Below are 16,738 nucleotides of genomic sequence, written 5' to 3'. Positions count from 1 at the left end.
CACGGAGGTCTGTGCTCCAGCCGCAGACGCCTGACTCTGCAAAGCCTCCAGCAAGCTGTATTTTAAAATCAAAGAAAAATCAAAGAAACCAAGGCTCACACCTTGCTGTTGCCAAACACATGCCTCAAGCCTGGGATCCAAGATTGTTTTAATAGAGCGTAAATGGCAAAATGAAGAGCTCTCCCAAGCCCTGGGTCTTCTCTCTGGCACACATGCATTGCAGCGGGAGAAATGCCTGCTAGTGCAGGGGTGATCGCCCTCAAACTTAGCACTAGAGGGTCTTGGAGCCAGTGGTCTTTTCATTTGCTCATCGATAGTCTGATTAACAGGACTTCCTCCATTGTTTTCAAATCGATCATCCAGTTTTGAACTCTTTTCTTCTGCTGTTTGTTCTGTATTGTCACCTAGAGCGCAAAAGCATATTTTATCAGGAATTGACTTAACTGCCAGTTTAAAATATCGAAATGCAGACGGTGAATCCATTAACACGGATTAGTACGTGAATCGTCAACCTATTTCTGTGGATAAGAACTGAGATAAGCGGTGACTAATGACAGTGAAGAGCAGCAAATTCACTAAACAAAACATTAATGGCCATGTCAGGGGCTGAAGAATCCAGTCACCTCGTGCGCTCACAGCAGCTGGATCAGTGAAGATGGTATGGACCAGAAGCTGGTGACTCACGATAGGCTGCCGGCAAAGGGTTAGAGATGAGATGGGTGTCTGATGCCTCTCTCTGTCTGCCTGTCTCTCTTGGCACCATAACAAACATGATTATGAAATTCCATTCTTTTTTTGTGGTTTTTCTATAAACTTTATTTCTCAAAACGGTCTTATGATATTTGCGAGATAAATACTCAACATTTATGATGAAATTCCATTCTGCAGTGTTTAGGACCTAGACCTAAACCAAGGGGACTTCAATAGGACACAGAAAACCTAACCTATTCTAATCGCCCCAAACACTGCTATGAACTATCACCTCCTTCCTGTATTGTTTCAATTGGGTAGGATTTCCACCCCCATTCTAATCCAACTCAGTTCTATTTTGTTTGTTGTTAACAACCTCTGAGAAAATAGTCATTCAAGAAGGAAGAAAGGTAAAATACAGAATTTTTTCCCCCCTGAGAACATATTCTGCTTTGGAAATAGGCCCCTTAAAAGATCATTTATCTCTTATCATAGATCCAGCAGTCGAGCTCCTTGGTATTTTCCCAAAGGAGTTGAAAATTTATGTCTACACAAATAGCCGTACACGGATGCTTCTAGCAGCTTTGTTCCTCATCGCCAAAACATGGAAGCAACCTCAATGTCCTTCAGTAGGTGAATGGATAAATAAACTGTGGTCCATCCAGACAATGGAATATTATTCAGCACTAAAAAGAAATGAGCTCTCAAGCCAGGAAGAGACATGGAGGAAACTTAAATGCATTTCACTAAGTGAAAGAAGCCAGTCCGAAAAGGCTACGTACTTCATGAGTCTAACTATCTGTCATTTTGGAAAAGGCAAAACTGTGGTGACAGTAAAAAGATCAGTAGTCGTCAGCAGTGGTGGTGGGGAGGGATGCATGAACGGGTGGAGCACAGAGGAGTTTTAGGGCAGGGAAACTACTCAGTATAATACTATAATGATGATTATACATATATACATATGATATATGTATATATGTATATACAATGATATATACATATCATTACTATACCTTTGTCCAAACCCACAGCATATGCAATGCCAAGAGTGAATTCTAATGTGGACTGTGGACTTGGGGTGGTTATGATGTATCCATGTAAGTTTATCCATGGTAACAAATGTACCACTCTGCAGGGGGTATTGATAATGGGGGAGGCTGTGCATGTTTGGGGACTGGGGGTACATGGAAAATCTCTGTGCTTTCCTCTTAATTTTGCTGTGAACTGAAAACTGCTCTAAAAATTAAAGTCTTTATAATGAAAAAAGATAAACCAACCAAACCTAAAAAGATGATTTCTCTCTGGAGAAGAAGAGCACACCCTTCAGGCATGGGTGTAGCATTGTCCTTTCCCTTCTGATGAGCTGTGGGGGGCAGGGCATTCAGGGCCCAAGGAGGAGCATGTGCCTGGCCAGAGAGAAGTGGGATGGCCATTTCCTGACAGCACAGGTGTCCCTACTGTCTGGTGTCCAATATGGTAGCCACTAGCCACATGGAGTTACTTAAATTTACATTAAAAAAAATAAAAACTAACAATTCACTTCTCACTAGCCCTATTTCGAGTACTCAGCAGCCTATGTGGCTAATGGCTACTGTACTCAGCAGCCTATGTGGCTAATGGCTACTGTACTGGACCTCTCAGATTCAGAACATTTCCATCATGTCGGCAAGTTCTACCGGAGAGCGCTGCTCTAGACTCCAGGCAGCCCCGGAGGCTGACCTGGAGTCTGAGGATCAATAAAATCACAAATCGAGAACCGACCCCCAGTCCCAGATTCTGAATGACATCTGAGCAACGGACACTGCTTCCACGGGGACAATGTCAAAAGACGGAAGCCCATGCGGGGCTGGGACAGAAAAGGGCTTGAGAGGCGTGTTAACTAAATCGGTGCTTGAAGAGCAACTTCTCTTCGGCAATTCTTGCTGGTCTGACAGGCTCCTGCCGAATTACATCACTTCCTAAAAAACAGGCAAACACCTCTGCTTCAAGTCAGCACCGACCCAAACAAGCAGGAAACAGGAAACGTTTACGTTTCTGCGGGGCTGAAACTGCGCGCAGCATCACGATGCCGGGGCGCGCGTATCCCGAGGCTCGCCGCGCCGCCCTCATCTTCGCCCTGGTCATCGCGTTCCTCCCCACCCGCCAGGCGCAGGGTAAGCACCCCTAGGCTTTCCACTCCAGGCGAGGAGGATAATGAACGCTTGTCTCGTGCCGAGGCTACAGAACTCTGCCGGGGAGGGTAACACCCAGAAAAATCTAAGCCTTCCTGTGAAAAAAGTGGAGAAAAGTCGAACTGTCTTTTTTGGGGGGAAGGAGGGAGGAGGGACTTGGCTTCGTTTGCAGCCGGCTAATCCAGCTCCAGCTCACTCACTGAATTTACCCCCTTCCCGCAGTCTTTGTTTTCTAAGATGTAATTTACCGGTCCCAGTCATTTACCGGCTTTAATGGGCATATTAAGAAAATGATCAACTCTTTGGCAGTTCCTGTAAAAGAACGTTTCAATCAGCTGAAACAGAGAAATTACGAATTTACTTTTAATAATGTGGGCTGAGAAGTCTGCTGGTTCCAACAATTCCTGGAAAACTGGGGTATGGACATTTACTACTGGAAAGTGGACTAAAGAAACACTGTAATTAAATTAAAAAAAAAGTAAACAGGAAATTATCTGAGGAATTACCAGGCATCCACTGTAACTTATTAAGTCTTTCATCTGCTTTCCTTTGATCTTGTTACTTTGGGAGAGATTTTCTTTGCATTGATTGCGACAAATGAAGCTTTGTTTTAAAAAGTAATGTGACAAAAAAAAAAAAGTAATGTGACTGTAGTGAATCAAAGGTACCAGAAAAGACAAAATATTAAATCTCATAATTATGAGCTAAGAGCAGCCGTTGATTTATACCCTGACAACAAGTCCAATCACCCTCCATTGCCTCTTACAGTTGTGTGGATTTGCCCTTGGGTAAGTAAGCTAGTTGCCTGTGGTTCCTGTTAGTGAACACTGCCTGCTGCTAGTGTAGAGCTGTACTGGGGGTGCAGCTAGACTGAGTGTACAGCTGTTCTGGGGGTGCAGATGAAGAAACTGAGGTGGAGGGAGGTGAGACCCACCGACAGTCGGCTCTCCTGATTTAGGCTCCAGGGTCTCCCCTCTCCCCGCAGGGGATCGACCACGCCCCCTGCCCGGACCTCTGGACCATATTCCTCTCCCTGAGGGGCGTCCCTCAGCACCCACGGGAGCAGGGCCCAGCCACCCCTCTTCACCTCTTTTAACTCTCACAGCCACCACACTTGCCTCAAACATGCTCCTGAGAATGACATTTAACCTGCCTGAGTAGTTTCTTGAGCATCTGAAAATGATTGACTCAAAGTGTCTGCAATTCAGGAGATGCAAAGGACTCAGTGAAAGGTGTCCCTCTGAGACCCGTATCTGATCAGTGACTCTTCCCCTGAAAGAGCTCCGGTGGCTCCTCATTGATGGCCCCTAGCCTCTCACTGCAACCTCCTTTCCACGGTATCTCCTTCTGTCTCCCTTCTGCTCCCCAGCTGCAGCCCCTCAGTCACGGTACAGAGTGTATGCTCCAGGCCTCTGGGGCTCTGGCCACAAGTGATGACAAGTTCCATTTTTTTTCTACTGAATGAATGCCTATGCCTATGCCTATGCTCAAACTGAATGTTACCTCTTCTTTGGTGTCTCTCTCACTGCCCCTTCCCTGGCACGCTGCCTGTTATGCCCCCAGAGACCTAAACTTCTGTAAACCCAGCCAACCACCTGGAATCATAACTGTGTCTGTGTCCATGCCTCCCACCAGGCTGTGAGCACCTCCAGGGAAAAGAAAATCCCCTTTTGTTCACCTTTGATTTCCCCAAATCTTGTAAGGGGTCAACATAAATTAGGAACTCAGTTATTCTTGATAAATACTAAAATCGTCCTAGAATGGATATGAGACTGATCACTAAAGACTGATGAGCTCCTGAGAGCAGGTAGTGTTAGGATGTCAGGAGAAGTGGAAGATGAAAAGCTGCATTTCAGGGGGGCACAGGGATTATCTGAATCATCCCACACACTCACCTGTCTCCATTCCCAGTGCCTGAAAATGCAAAACTGCCCACTTGCAAGCAGCTGTATAATCAAAGCTTATTACTTTGAGATTAGCCAAGGGAAAGGCTGTTCTAAATTAAGGACTGAATATATATTGTAAAATTAAATAAGGTATATCCTTTTGAGCTAATGGTGCCTAAGACTTTAGGATGTGAGTTCGTTTAAAGGTGTCACAGTTGTATCTATTTCTTTGAATTCTTCAAAAAATACCTTGGAGATGTTTGGTAAAAGAATCCGATCTACTGAACAGCCTGATTCTCCTTTGCAAGCATAATCCAGGTTTATCTCAAGTCAAGCCTTTATTAACCACAAATAGGCAACATTATTTAATAACTGCAGTTACCTGAGACCAGCATCATCATGGTTGAGTCAGCATCTTTTTTGCTTTATGTAGATAGAGAGTCTGGTGCAGAACTGATTACTATCACAAGTGAAATAATCTACTTGGAAGTGAGAGAAATGAGAAAATAGCTTTTCTGGGATTTTGACAAAACAGATGAGAATAATTAAAGAAAAGCTCTGGGCCTAGGTATCTTGGCCAGTGTAGGATGCTAAGAAAGTTCAGACTCAAGGCAACATTCTGCCCGTGGAATGAAGGGCCACCTCATTCCTTACCCTGTGCCCTCTCAGTGTCAGCTTAACACTATCAGAAAGCTAAAAGCAACTTCCAGATACCAAAAGCACGGGATTTATTAGCTGCTAAAAGCAGAACGGTCTGTAGAAAAAAGAGCAAAAAGTCACAAGGCAGAAATAAGGCCTCTGTAACTGTTTTGGTGACCAGAGCTAAACATGGAATTTGACAGAGAGGACTAGGAGATTTTTCTGGGCTGTTTCAGAACAGTAAGGATCATATAATTATTGGACGAACCTTCAGAAGGAGAGAAAGAAGAGAAGAAAATACGGGTTGCAAAGATGAAACTGCACTTTCTGATACTGTTCTTATTTCAGTGAATGTGACTGCCACCTGCTATTTCCTGGGACAGTCCCAATTTCAAGTAGTAAAAATGATGATGGCCAACATAGATACTGTTCAGTATATGCCTGTTCTGAACACAGGACCAACTCATTTAATTCTCATAACAAATCTTATACAGTGGCTACTATTATTCCTATTTTACAGATGAGAAAACAGGCACAGAGGGGTTAACTGACTTGCCCAAGGTCACACAGCTAAGTAGTGGATCTAAGTAAGATTCAGCCTCAGGAGTCCACGCTCTAACAATACACTGTATTACCTCTGGGTTTTCAGGCTCTGTGTCTAGTTTTAGGTTTGGAAAAGTATGTCTCTGGTGCCTTCCTGACTGTGTAGGTGTATCACACAAACTCTTGGCTGGGCTGTAAGTTTATCACATGTTCATAAAGGAGCTGTATTTGTTTGATTGGGTCAGAGACTGGCTGACAGGAAAAGGGATAGTGGAGTTGGGTTAAACTTTGGCCTGTGGAGGGGAAGGGAGAGGCTGAAAGGTACAGAGTGAGCAACAGAGAATCTGGGGATTAGCATAGTGAAGACCAGAAGCAGGAAAAACAGAATGTTGAAGTCACTGGGTAAGAGGCTTTGGGGTGTGGGAACCAGGGAGAGAAAGCCCAGCCTTCTGTCAGGCAGAGTCACTGCCGTGGGAGAGCCCAGCTAAGAACTGACCCCAAGGACCAAACAGCCCTCAGGGCCAAAAAGAAAAGAAAAAAAACAAACAAACAAGCAGAGAGGGTTTTATTAAGGCTTAAAGTTCTTCTGTGTCTAAAAGGCTGACCCAGGAAACCAGGAGGGGGCAGGACTTTGGCTGGGATAGGCTCAGTTCTGTAAAGAAACAGTGCAACCTGCAATTTGCCTACCTGTGTATATAGTTTGCACCACCCTCAACTGTTGGCAAAGATGTGGAGAAACAGGAACCAGGCACCGCCCATGGGAGGGCAGATCCGTGCAGTCCTCTAGTGTCTCCTGCTGCTGAACCCATGCATTGGGCTTTGAATTTAAGTTACCATATTTTTCATTTCTAGAAAATCCTAGAATATTGTACAATATAGAGAGAGAGTCTTGGTTTTATTTTTCCTTATTTATTCCTTCTTTTATGTCTTTAAACATACTATTCACTATTTGATCATTTTTATCTGAAGTTTATGTAGATCGGATCTTGTTGCTTCTTGTATCTGTCACCTCCCATCATGATGAAAATCTTGGGGGAATTAGGGCAAAACCCAGCACACAGAGCTTGGCCCACCCTATTTAACAGAACCCCAGATTTTCTGATCCTGTCACCAAGCTACTGTAAATACTTTCCCAGGGCAGCCTCAGTCCTGTCACCACAAAATAAGGTTTGGAAGAAACTCAGATAGGGGTGTGCTCTGGGCTTGAGGAGAGCGGGTGCTTGGACCTCAGGCTGAAACCCCAGCCTCGGGTTGGGGAGAGGGAGACCTCAGGGACCAGCCTCCAAGAGCTGTGTGAGGTACCAAAACCTCATTAGAGGTGCAGGCCAGCGGAGGCAAGCCGGTAACCAGAAGCAGGTGACCCAAGAGACCAAAGTGACTGCCAAGGAGAATGAAGTAGACAAAACCCAATTCAAAACCAGGCCGTGGGTCAGGGGTCCACAGTGTCAGGATGATGGTGAGGTCAGCCTGGGGGAAGTGTAGCTGACTTTGAACTTTGCCAGAATCATTGCAGCTGCTTTTCTTTTTTCTTTCTTTCTTTTTTAAAGCCATGAACTGGTGTTTTAGCTTTCACTTTTGACCCAGTAGGTGGACAGGAATGCCTGAGAGTACTATATAGCTTCTCATATCCTGTGGGGTTCGGGCAAGTCCCCATAGGTGGGTAGGTATGGCTCTGAATTTAAATTTCCTCTACAAGTTTTTTTTTTTCTTTCTCCATATTTTCTGGGCCCTTGGGATTTCCTTGCTTTTTTGTTATTTCTTTATACATTTAAGAAGTTGTTTCTTCTATTTCATCCAGTATTTCTAGGTGCTGCATACTGGGCGAATTTTTCAGGTTACTAACTATATGAGGTTATTGGAAAAGGAATTTTTTTCGATACAACCATTCTGGAGAACAATCTGGAAATATTTAGTCAACTGGAGATGTTCATACCCTACAACTACAACAGTTCACTGTGAGATCACTCACAAATGTACGACCGCAAAGAGTCATGGCCAAGGATGTGGACTGTAGCATTGTTTGTAAAAATAGAAACAATCTAAATATCTATTAACAAAAGAAAAATACATGAAACTTGGTATAGTCACAGAATGAGATATCATAGAGCAGGTACACTTAATGAACTACAGCCAAATGTATTAAGATAAATCAGTCTCAAATGTACTGTTGACCAAAAAACCAGTGGAAGATTAATAATTACCGAATAATTACATTTATTTAAAGTTTTTAAAACACTCCAAATTCTGCTTCTATTGCTTAGGGACACGGGTGTATTTGGAAAGTGTGGGACTGATCCGTGTTAATTGAGGAGAGCGGGTCACTTGAAAGAGATTTGGGGGAAGGAGGGCTTCAGCTGTGTTTACAATGTTATGTTTCTTTCAGAAAAATACATGGTGGTCCAGGGTCAGCAAACCAAGAATCATGGGCCAAACTCAGCCAGCTTCCTGCTTTTTTCCAACGCTTGAGCTAAGAATGGTTTTTATATTTTTAATGGTTATATAAAAACAGATAATAGCCTGTATTTTGCCTCTTGGCCCACGAGCTCTGAAACAGTTACTCTCTGGCCTGTTAGGAAAAAGTTTGCCAACCTCTGCTCTAGTCATTATGGGGAAATAGAAGATAATTAGGGTGGGTCCCCTGTTATTTGTTACATTCGTCTCTATTCCCTTTGGTAGGTATACGTTCATAATGAAAAGTGAGAGAGCCTGTGAGCTCTTTTCCAGCTCTCCTGAGTCCCCGCGAGCTCTCCTCCCTCTTTCTTTTCTATAACTCCCAGTCTCTTTGAAAGACAGCCAACACATCTTCATTTTCACTCTCCGTTCACTTCTCAAGCCCCTGCGATCTGGCTGCCATGTCAAGCACCGCACTCAAATTGCTCTGTCTGGGTCACCAGTGCCTTCTAATAGCCGAACCCGAAGGACCCATTTCCATCTTTATCTTCTGTTTTTCTCTGTAGCACTTAACATAATCAATTATTGAAACCCTCCTCTTCCTTGGGTCTTATGAGGCCATTTTCTTCTTGGTCTCCTAGGACTCTGATTGTTCCTTTCCCGTTTGGAGTTATGAATCTTTCTCTTCCCCCTGTTCCTTTTGTATTTATCTTTTCTTTTCTCACTCCTTACGTCATCTCAGGGTCGTGACACACTTTCATCGTTTTTTTCTCCCTCCTAGGCTGATGGTTCCCCAAATCACTCCAATCAGGGATGTCTGTTTAGCTCCAGCCCTACATATTCATCATCGGTCTTCCTTGGAGACGTCCCAGGAGCCCTGGGCTCAGCTTGGGCAAAACGGAACTCTTTCTCTGCTCCCTACTGGTTTAGGCCCTTCTTAGCTCTCACCTAGGTTACTTCATTAACTTCTTAACTAGTCTCTTTGCCTTTAGTCTCTTCTCCAACCCAATTTCACATAACCTCCAGAGTGATGGTTCTCTAACAAAACTGTGATTATTTTTCTCTTGTTTTCACCCCTTCAGTGGTTTTTCATTTCCTTCGGATAGATTCCAGCCCCCTCAGCCTCATTACGAGGCCCCTTGTAAGCTTGTGCTGTGTTCCTTTCCTACTAGACACTTCCCACCATGCATCCTATGATATAAGTACTTGAATGTGCCAACCTCTGTCGGGCCACGGAGCTTTCTATAGCTGTGCTTCAGCTGCAGTGCCTTCCTTGCCATCGTTGCTTGACGAACTCCTGAGATTCAACTCAGTGGTCACCTCCTCTGGGAAGTTCTCCTGAATCCTCCACCCCGGATGCAATGAATGCCTTCCCCTCCCATATCCTCATGATGCTCTGTGCCCAAACATATTATGGCTTTTATGAAACTGTAATGTAATTATTGATTTGTATGCCATTGTCCCTACTTACCAGTCACTTCCCAGGGAGGTTGGGGCCTGGTCTCATTCACCCTTACGTCTCTAGAATAGTTCCTGGTACATGACAGGCACACAACTCACTGACTAAAGGAATGAATGACATGAAATTTATTCTATAGCCCAAGACTTACTTGTGTTTGTGACAAAATTATAATCATTTCAATAATGCAATGAAACTGTGGTGATACCTGGATAAATATGACTTTTCGTTAATCCAGTTTTATTTTGTTCTGAAATGTTAAAAGTCTCCCAAATCATTTTGTGTGTGAAGAGTTCAGTTCTGGCTCCTCAAACCAAACAGGGAACGGCTATAGCTCCCTCTCCTGTAGAGAAAGCTATGTGGCTGTACCTATGAGTAGTTCCGAGAGAGCCTTCTGTCCGTCTCCCTCTCAGAATATAGAGGAAGTTCAGACCCAGTAGATAGGCATTGAGCAGCATGACAATTCGCAGAAAAGCCAGGTAGTTACAGACATTTTGGGGAAGTACTTTTTTTTTTTACATATTTATTTTTGTATTTATTCATTTGGCCGTGCCCCGCGGCATGCTGGATCTTAGTTCCCTGACCAGGGATCGAACATGTGCCCCCTGCGATGGAAGCACAGAGTCCTTACCACTAAACCACCAGGGAAGTCCCTGGGGAAGTATTTTTGAAAAAAAAAAAAGGGGAATATTAGTTTCATAGACATGAAATTTCAAGCCAGTAAGAGCTGATTTGAAAACTTGAAAAAAAAAGTTATGTAACATAAAGAGAATAGAAAAGTCTGCCTCTGGTGCCTAAGACAGCATAGAAGCATTTCCTGAGAAATTAGAGGAGGTGGTTGGAAAGGAGAGCTATCCACCCCAGCAGGATCTCATGGGTTGTGGTGTTTTGCGTTTGCTTCCTTAAAACAAAACCAGCGAATCTAGTTTTTTTGGTGCAATCTGAATTTTTTCTATGTTTCTTTATTTTATATGAATCAAAACAATCTTTATTATTTCTTATTTCCCCACCCCACTGTGGCATTCAGAAACAGGAGTCTACTTGTTAGGAGGGTTTGTTGACATTTTTTTCCCCTGACAACACTGTTTATTAATTTTAACATCTATTTCTTCTTTTCTAAAAATTATGCTTATTTATTTGTCTATGATTCAGATGGCCAGATTCAGCAAATAATATAAAACACTCAGATAAATGTAAATTTCCAATAAACAAAAATTTCTTAGTATAACTATTGTACATCCCATGCAATTTAATGTAAGTATACATAAAATATTGCATGGGACACATTTATACTAAAACATTATTTGTTGTTTACCTGATATTCAAATTTAACAGGTGTCCTGTATTTTATCTAGTAACTCTATTTATGATTATGATGATCTTTTGGCAGGCAAAGACCATTGCTGTATTGGTGCCTCACTAAGACCAGACACATTTTGGCTATGTAGCCAGTTAACAAATATTAGAATATCTAAGTTGAGTCCTAGATCAGTCATTCAAATAACAAGGAGTTATCACTAAAAAATAAACAAACAAACCAACCAACCCCTGGTGATTAAGTAGACTAAAACTAGGAATCCAAGAGTGGATCAACTTTAGAGCATCTATTCATGTAATTTGTCACATCAAAAACTAAATGAGAGGGACTTCCATGGTGGCGCAGTGGTTAAGAATCCGCCTGCCAATGCAGGGGACACGGGTTCGATCCCTGGTCCGGGAAGATCCCATGTGCCACAGAGCAGCTGAGCCTGTGCACCACAACTACTGAAGTCCATGCGCCTAGAGCCCGTGCTCCGCAACAAGGAAAGCCACTGCAATGAGAAGCCCGCACACTGCAACCAAGAGTAGCCCCCGCTCAGCTCACCGCAACTAGAGAAAGCCCGTACGCAGCAATCAAGACCCCACACAGACAAAAATAAAACAAATAAATAAATAAATAAATTTTTAAAAAACTAACTGGGAAAAAAGTCATGGGATTGTATTAATAAATGCAGAAAAGAGGTTGACAAAAGAGAGTGAGAATAGCCCAGAAGCTCAAGCTGCGATACTGAAATTCTGAGGACTTAGATGGATGGGCAAGGATCTTGGATGCAAGGGCAGGATTGATTCTCTTTGGAGGTAGAATAGGATCACAAGCCAGGCCAGCCTTAGAGACCTGCTAAGTGGCTCTGCTGACCCTAGAAAATCCCATCCACCATTTTCTCCACTCAGATGCCACTTGGAAGACCTCACGAACTTGCTTCCTTCTTGAGCCTCCTGTAAGACAACTTCCAACAGCAAACACACTCTGGCCTTCTGCTGCCCCAAAGGCTGGCACGGAGAACTTTTGGTTATACCCTCCCCCCTTCCCTCCTGCAGCTCCTGGGCCCCACATCTCCTTCCCCTGCCTTCCTCTTCTCTGATGATCACAAGTATGCATCTACCATTTAGGTTTTGGTTTGTCTCTCCTGCAGTGGCTTCTGGTAACACTGAGCTTGTGCTGACCTGAGCAAGGAGGCCAGGCCAGCACAGAGACCTGTGTGACCTGCACCAGAGTTCCCCTCATTTATCCACCCAGAGGGAGGCTGACACAGCAGCCAGGGAGGGCAGGGCAGGTCGAGGAACATTTGTTTTCACGTTACTCTTTTACATTGTAATTTTGAAATTGGCTTCAAAAGAGAGGTAGAAATATAATAAAAGTAGTAATTATCATTACTAACCTGAATACTTTTCTATCACTTAATAATCTTTCTTTTTTCATTTTAAAGTATTTTTCACGCTACTATATATAAAATAATCAACAAGGACCTACTGTATAGCACAGGGAACTGTACTCAGTACTCTGTAATAACCTATATGGGAAAGAATCTGAAAAAGAATAGATGTATATGTATGTATAACTGAACCACTTTGCTGTACACCTGAAACTAACACAACACTGTAAATCAACTATACTCCAATATAAAATAAAAATTAAAAAAAATAAAGTACTTTTGTATCTATCATCCCACTGATGGTAGGAAGAAAATTTAAATGTTAAAAGTGTATTCTGTGTCATAAAAATATATACATTTCTTAAAACTGCCAGGTACTGACAGGCCAGGATAGGATTCCAGTGTTTGAAAAAGTACTCAGATGGTCAAAAATGCAGTTTCTCCAGGTGAGTAACTTCAAACCAGAGACAGCCTTAGGGTCTGGGCAAGTCTGCTTCGAAACAAGCAAGCTTTCTCTGAAAAATACACCAAATAAAAAGTATAAAATGAAAAATGCATCTGAGCATGTGGGCCTCCATGGTAGGACATGTTTTCCTTTCTTTTCTTTTTTTTTTAATGTTATTGGAGTATAGTTGATTTAAAATGTTGTGTCAATTTCAGGTGTACAGCAAAGTGATTCAGTTATACATAAACATATATCCAGTCTTTTTAAGATTCTTTTCCCATATATGTTATTACAGAGTATTGAGTAGAGTTCCCTGTGCTATACAGTAGGTCCTTGTTGGTTATCTACTTCATATATAGTAGTGTGTGTATGTTAATCCCAATCTCCTGATTTCTCCCTCCCCACCACGTTTCCCCTTTGGTAACCATAAGTTTGTTTTCAATATCTGTACGTCTGTTTCTGTTTTGTAAATAAGTTCGTTTGTATCATTTTTAAAAATTAGATTCCACATATGAGTGATATCATATGATAGGCATGTTGTAATCTGATAGTAAATTGCAATTGCAGGGTGCTTCTCAAGGCAATGGTGCTTCACAGGTGCTTTCCAGAGCAGACTCTTGTATGAAAGCCTTTTATCAGATGACCCTGCTCAAAATAAGCAAAAGAGGCATTTCTTAGTGATCTTTCTACATAAGGCATTGTCACCTTTCGTCGTCTGATGGCTGAAGGGAAAGGGTGTACAAAACACAGGCACTACTTTACCTAGACTGCCCTTCGGTGCTTACAATCTGCCACTAACCTTCGCTGATTTTGCACTGAGCCTGTTCACCCAACTATTTATAATGTCAGAAAAAACATACTAAGTGAACATATTCACTTAATAAAGATGGTCAGATGCCTAGTACAACAGAGCTTACAGAGGAAATAACAGTCCACCCCCACTAGTCCTGCACCCCAGAGAGAGTTCAGGTGCCTGGACTATACACGTGAGGAACCCTGTGACACACCTGATTCCAAAACCAAAACCAAAACCAGCAAACGAAAAGAAAACCCAAAAAGCTAGAAACGTGAAATTTCATCATTAGAGATTCTTATCTTTTCACTAAACAATTCCTCTCATTTCCCAGTGTTTTCTTTAAAATTCAGATAAGTTTTTGAGACAACCACCATAGATCCCTTTTCTCTCTGTGACTAAGAACACACTGTGTGTGTTCCTGGAAGGGGGTTAGGTTGATTGAGGGAGGAAGATATCAGTCTCTTGATAAAAAGGCGAGAGGCCTGTCTAGCACTTTACCTCGGCTCATCTGGCCTTTTTCCTAAATAGCTGTTCAGTGAACAGCAACCATACAGCAGACACGGTTCCCGGGGCTGGAGATAGATACAGAGCAGAACAAAGGAGGACACAGACAATAAGCAAATAGTACAAGGAGGAAATCATTTCAGGTAATTAACAGCTCATAGTACTGTTTCAAAACCAAGTAAACTAGAGAAAGGGCAGAACCCTTCAGAGCTCTCCCTGTGCCTTATGCAGGATGGTGTCCCAGTGGCACCGTCTGGTCCACGCCAGCACCCCAGCACCGAGGAGGTGGTCCATCCACGCGGCGTTAGTACCCCCTGCATCAGCACAGTCATCCTCCTGCAGCCCAGCTTGGGCCTGGGGAGTCTGGTTTGTTTGTTCCTGTTGTATTCCCGTTTTACCCCTGGCCACATCACAGTCAGATGTCACAGATACTGAACAACTGATTTTTGTAAAAAGATGTCAGGGCTTCCCTGGTGGCGCAATGGTTGAGAGTCCACCTGCCGATGCAGGGGACACGGGTTCGTGCCCCGGTCCGGGAAGATCCCACATGCCGCGGAGCGGCTGGACCTGTGAGCCATGGCCACTGAGCCTGTGCGTCCGGAGCCTGTGCTCCGCAACGGGAGGGGCCACAACAGTGAGAGGCCCACATATCGCAAAAAAAAATGTCAGAGTTGAAGAGATAGACTGCTTGACAGGTACATGCACCTATTTTTGTTGTTGTTGTTGTTAAAGTATAGTTGATTTACATTATTATATTAGTTTCAGGTGTACAGCAAAATGATTCAGTATTTTTATAATTATTCTCCGTTACAAGTTATTACAAGATAATGGCTATAATTCCCCATGTTGTACAATATATCTTTGCTGCTTATCTGTTTTATACATAGTGGTTTTCATCTCTTAGTCCCATATCCCTAATTTGCCCCTCCCCCCTTCCTTCGCCTCGCTGGTAACCACGAGTTTTTCTGTATCTGTGAGTCTGTTTCTGTTTTTCATATAGATTCATTTGTATTATTTTTTAGGTTCCACATATAAGTGATCTCATACAGTATTTGTCTTTGTTTGACTTATATTCACCAAGCATAATATTGCCTAGGTGATTCCATGTTGCTGCAAATGGCAGAATTTCATTCTTTTTTATGGCTGAGTAGTATTCCATTGTATATATTGGGTGGGCCAAAAACTGCCTTCAGTTTTTTAAGTAAAAATAAAAGACATATTTTTCATTTTCACCAAGAACTTTATTAAACAATGTATTCACCCTTTTGTTCCACTACTTTCTGCCATTTTTCAGGCAACTTCATAATTCCATCTTCCCAAAACTTTTTATCTTTTTGAGCAAAGAACTGTTCCTGGTGTCTTTTACAGTCTTTCAGGGAATTGAAATTTTTTCCATTCAAAGAATTTTGTAAAGACTGAAATAAATGGAAATTCGAAGGTGCAATGTCTGATGAATAGGTGGATGAATCAGAACTTCCCAGCCAAGCTGTGACAGTTTTCACCTGGTCATCAAACAAACATGCGGTCTTGCATTATCCTGATGGAAGATTTTGCCTTTTCTGTTGACTAATTCTGGACGCTTTTCATCGAGTGCTGCTTTCATTGGTCTAATTGGGAGTAGCACTTACTGGAATTAATCATTTGGTTTTCCAGAAGGAGTTCATAATAGAGGACTCCCTTCCAGTCCCTCTATACACACAACATCACCTTCTTTGGATGAAGATTGGCCTTTGGTGTGGTTCGTGGTGGTTCATTTCGCTTGCCCCACGATCTCTTCCGTTCCACGTTATTGTTCAGTATCCACTTTTCATCGCCCATCACAATTTGTTTTAAAAACAGAACGTTTTCATTACTTTTCAGTAGAGAATCGCATGCGGAAATATGGTCAAGAAGGTTTTCTTCGCTTAACTTATGTGGAACCCAAACATCAAAGGAATTCACATAACCAAGCTGGTGCAAATGATTTTCAATGCTTGATTTGGATATTTTGAGTATATCAGCTATCTCCTGCGTGGTATAACGTTGATTGTTGTTAATCATTGTTTTGATTTGATCACTATCAACTTCAGCTGGTTTACCCAACTGTGGAGCATCGTCCAGCAACAAATCTCTGGCATGAAACTTTGCAAACCACTTTTGACACGTTTGATCAGTCACAGCACTTTCTGCATACACCGCACAAATCTTTTTGTGCGTTTCAGTTGCGTTTTTCCCTTTCTTGAAATAATAAAGCATAATATGCTGAAAATGTTGCTTTTTTTCTTCCATCTTCAATATTAAAATGGCTACACAAAAATTCACCAATTTTGGTAAGTCTTTTTTAAAATGCATGCTGATATGACAGCTGTCACTATACAATCTAACAAAACTGTTTTGAATGAAGTTAAAGACAACCAAGTGCTGCTGGAGCCATCTTGAGGAAAAAACTGAATGAAACTTTTGGCCCCCCCAATATTTACCACATCTTCTTTATCCATTTATCTGTTGATGGACACTTGGGTTGCTTCCCTATCTTGGCTAT

At 42.4% G+C, this 16,738-nt stretch overlaps 1 protein-coding gene across 1 annotated transcript in view; it reads left to right on the top strand.

The window, feature by feature from the left end:
* The first annotated feature begins 2,749 nt into the window (after nucleotides 1–2,749).
* TMEM154 (transmembrane protein 154) overlaps nucleotides 2,750–16,738 on the top strand; it is a 46,206-nt gene continuing 32,217 nt past the window's right edge. The window contains exon 1 of the mRNA XM_060011647.1: nucleotides 2,750–2,843. Coding sequence (XP_059867630.1) covers nucleotides 2,756–2,843 — 88 coding nt within the window. The 5' untranslated portion in view covers nucleotides 2,750–2,755. The remainder of the gene's footprint in view (nucleotides 2,844–16,738) is intronic.

This window comes from Delphinus delphis, chromosome 5 (genome assembly GCF_949987515.2).
Source record: "Delphinus delphis chromosome 5, mDelDel1.2, whole genome shotgun sequence".
In the NCBI taxonomy this organism is placed as follows: Eukaryota; Metazoa; Chordata; class Mammalia; order Artiodactyla; family Delphinidae; genus Delphinus; species Delphinus delphis.
The sequence above is the reverse complement of the archived record's forward strand: the minus strand, read 5'-3'. Positions and strand labels throughout refer to the sequence as shown.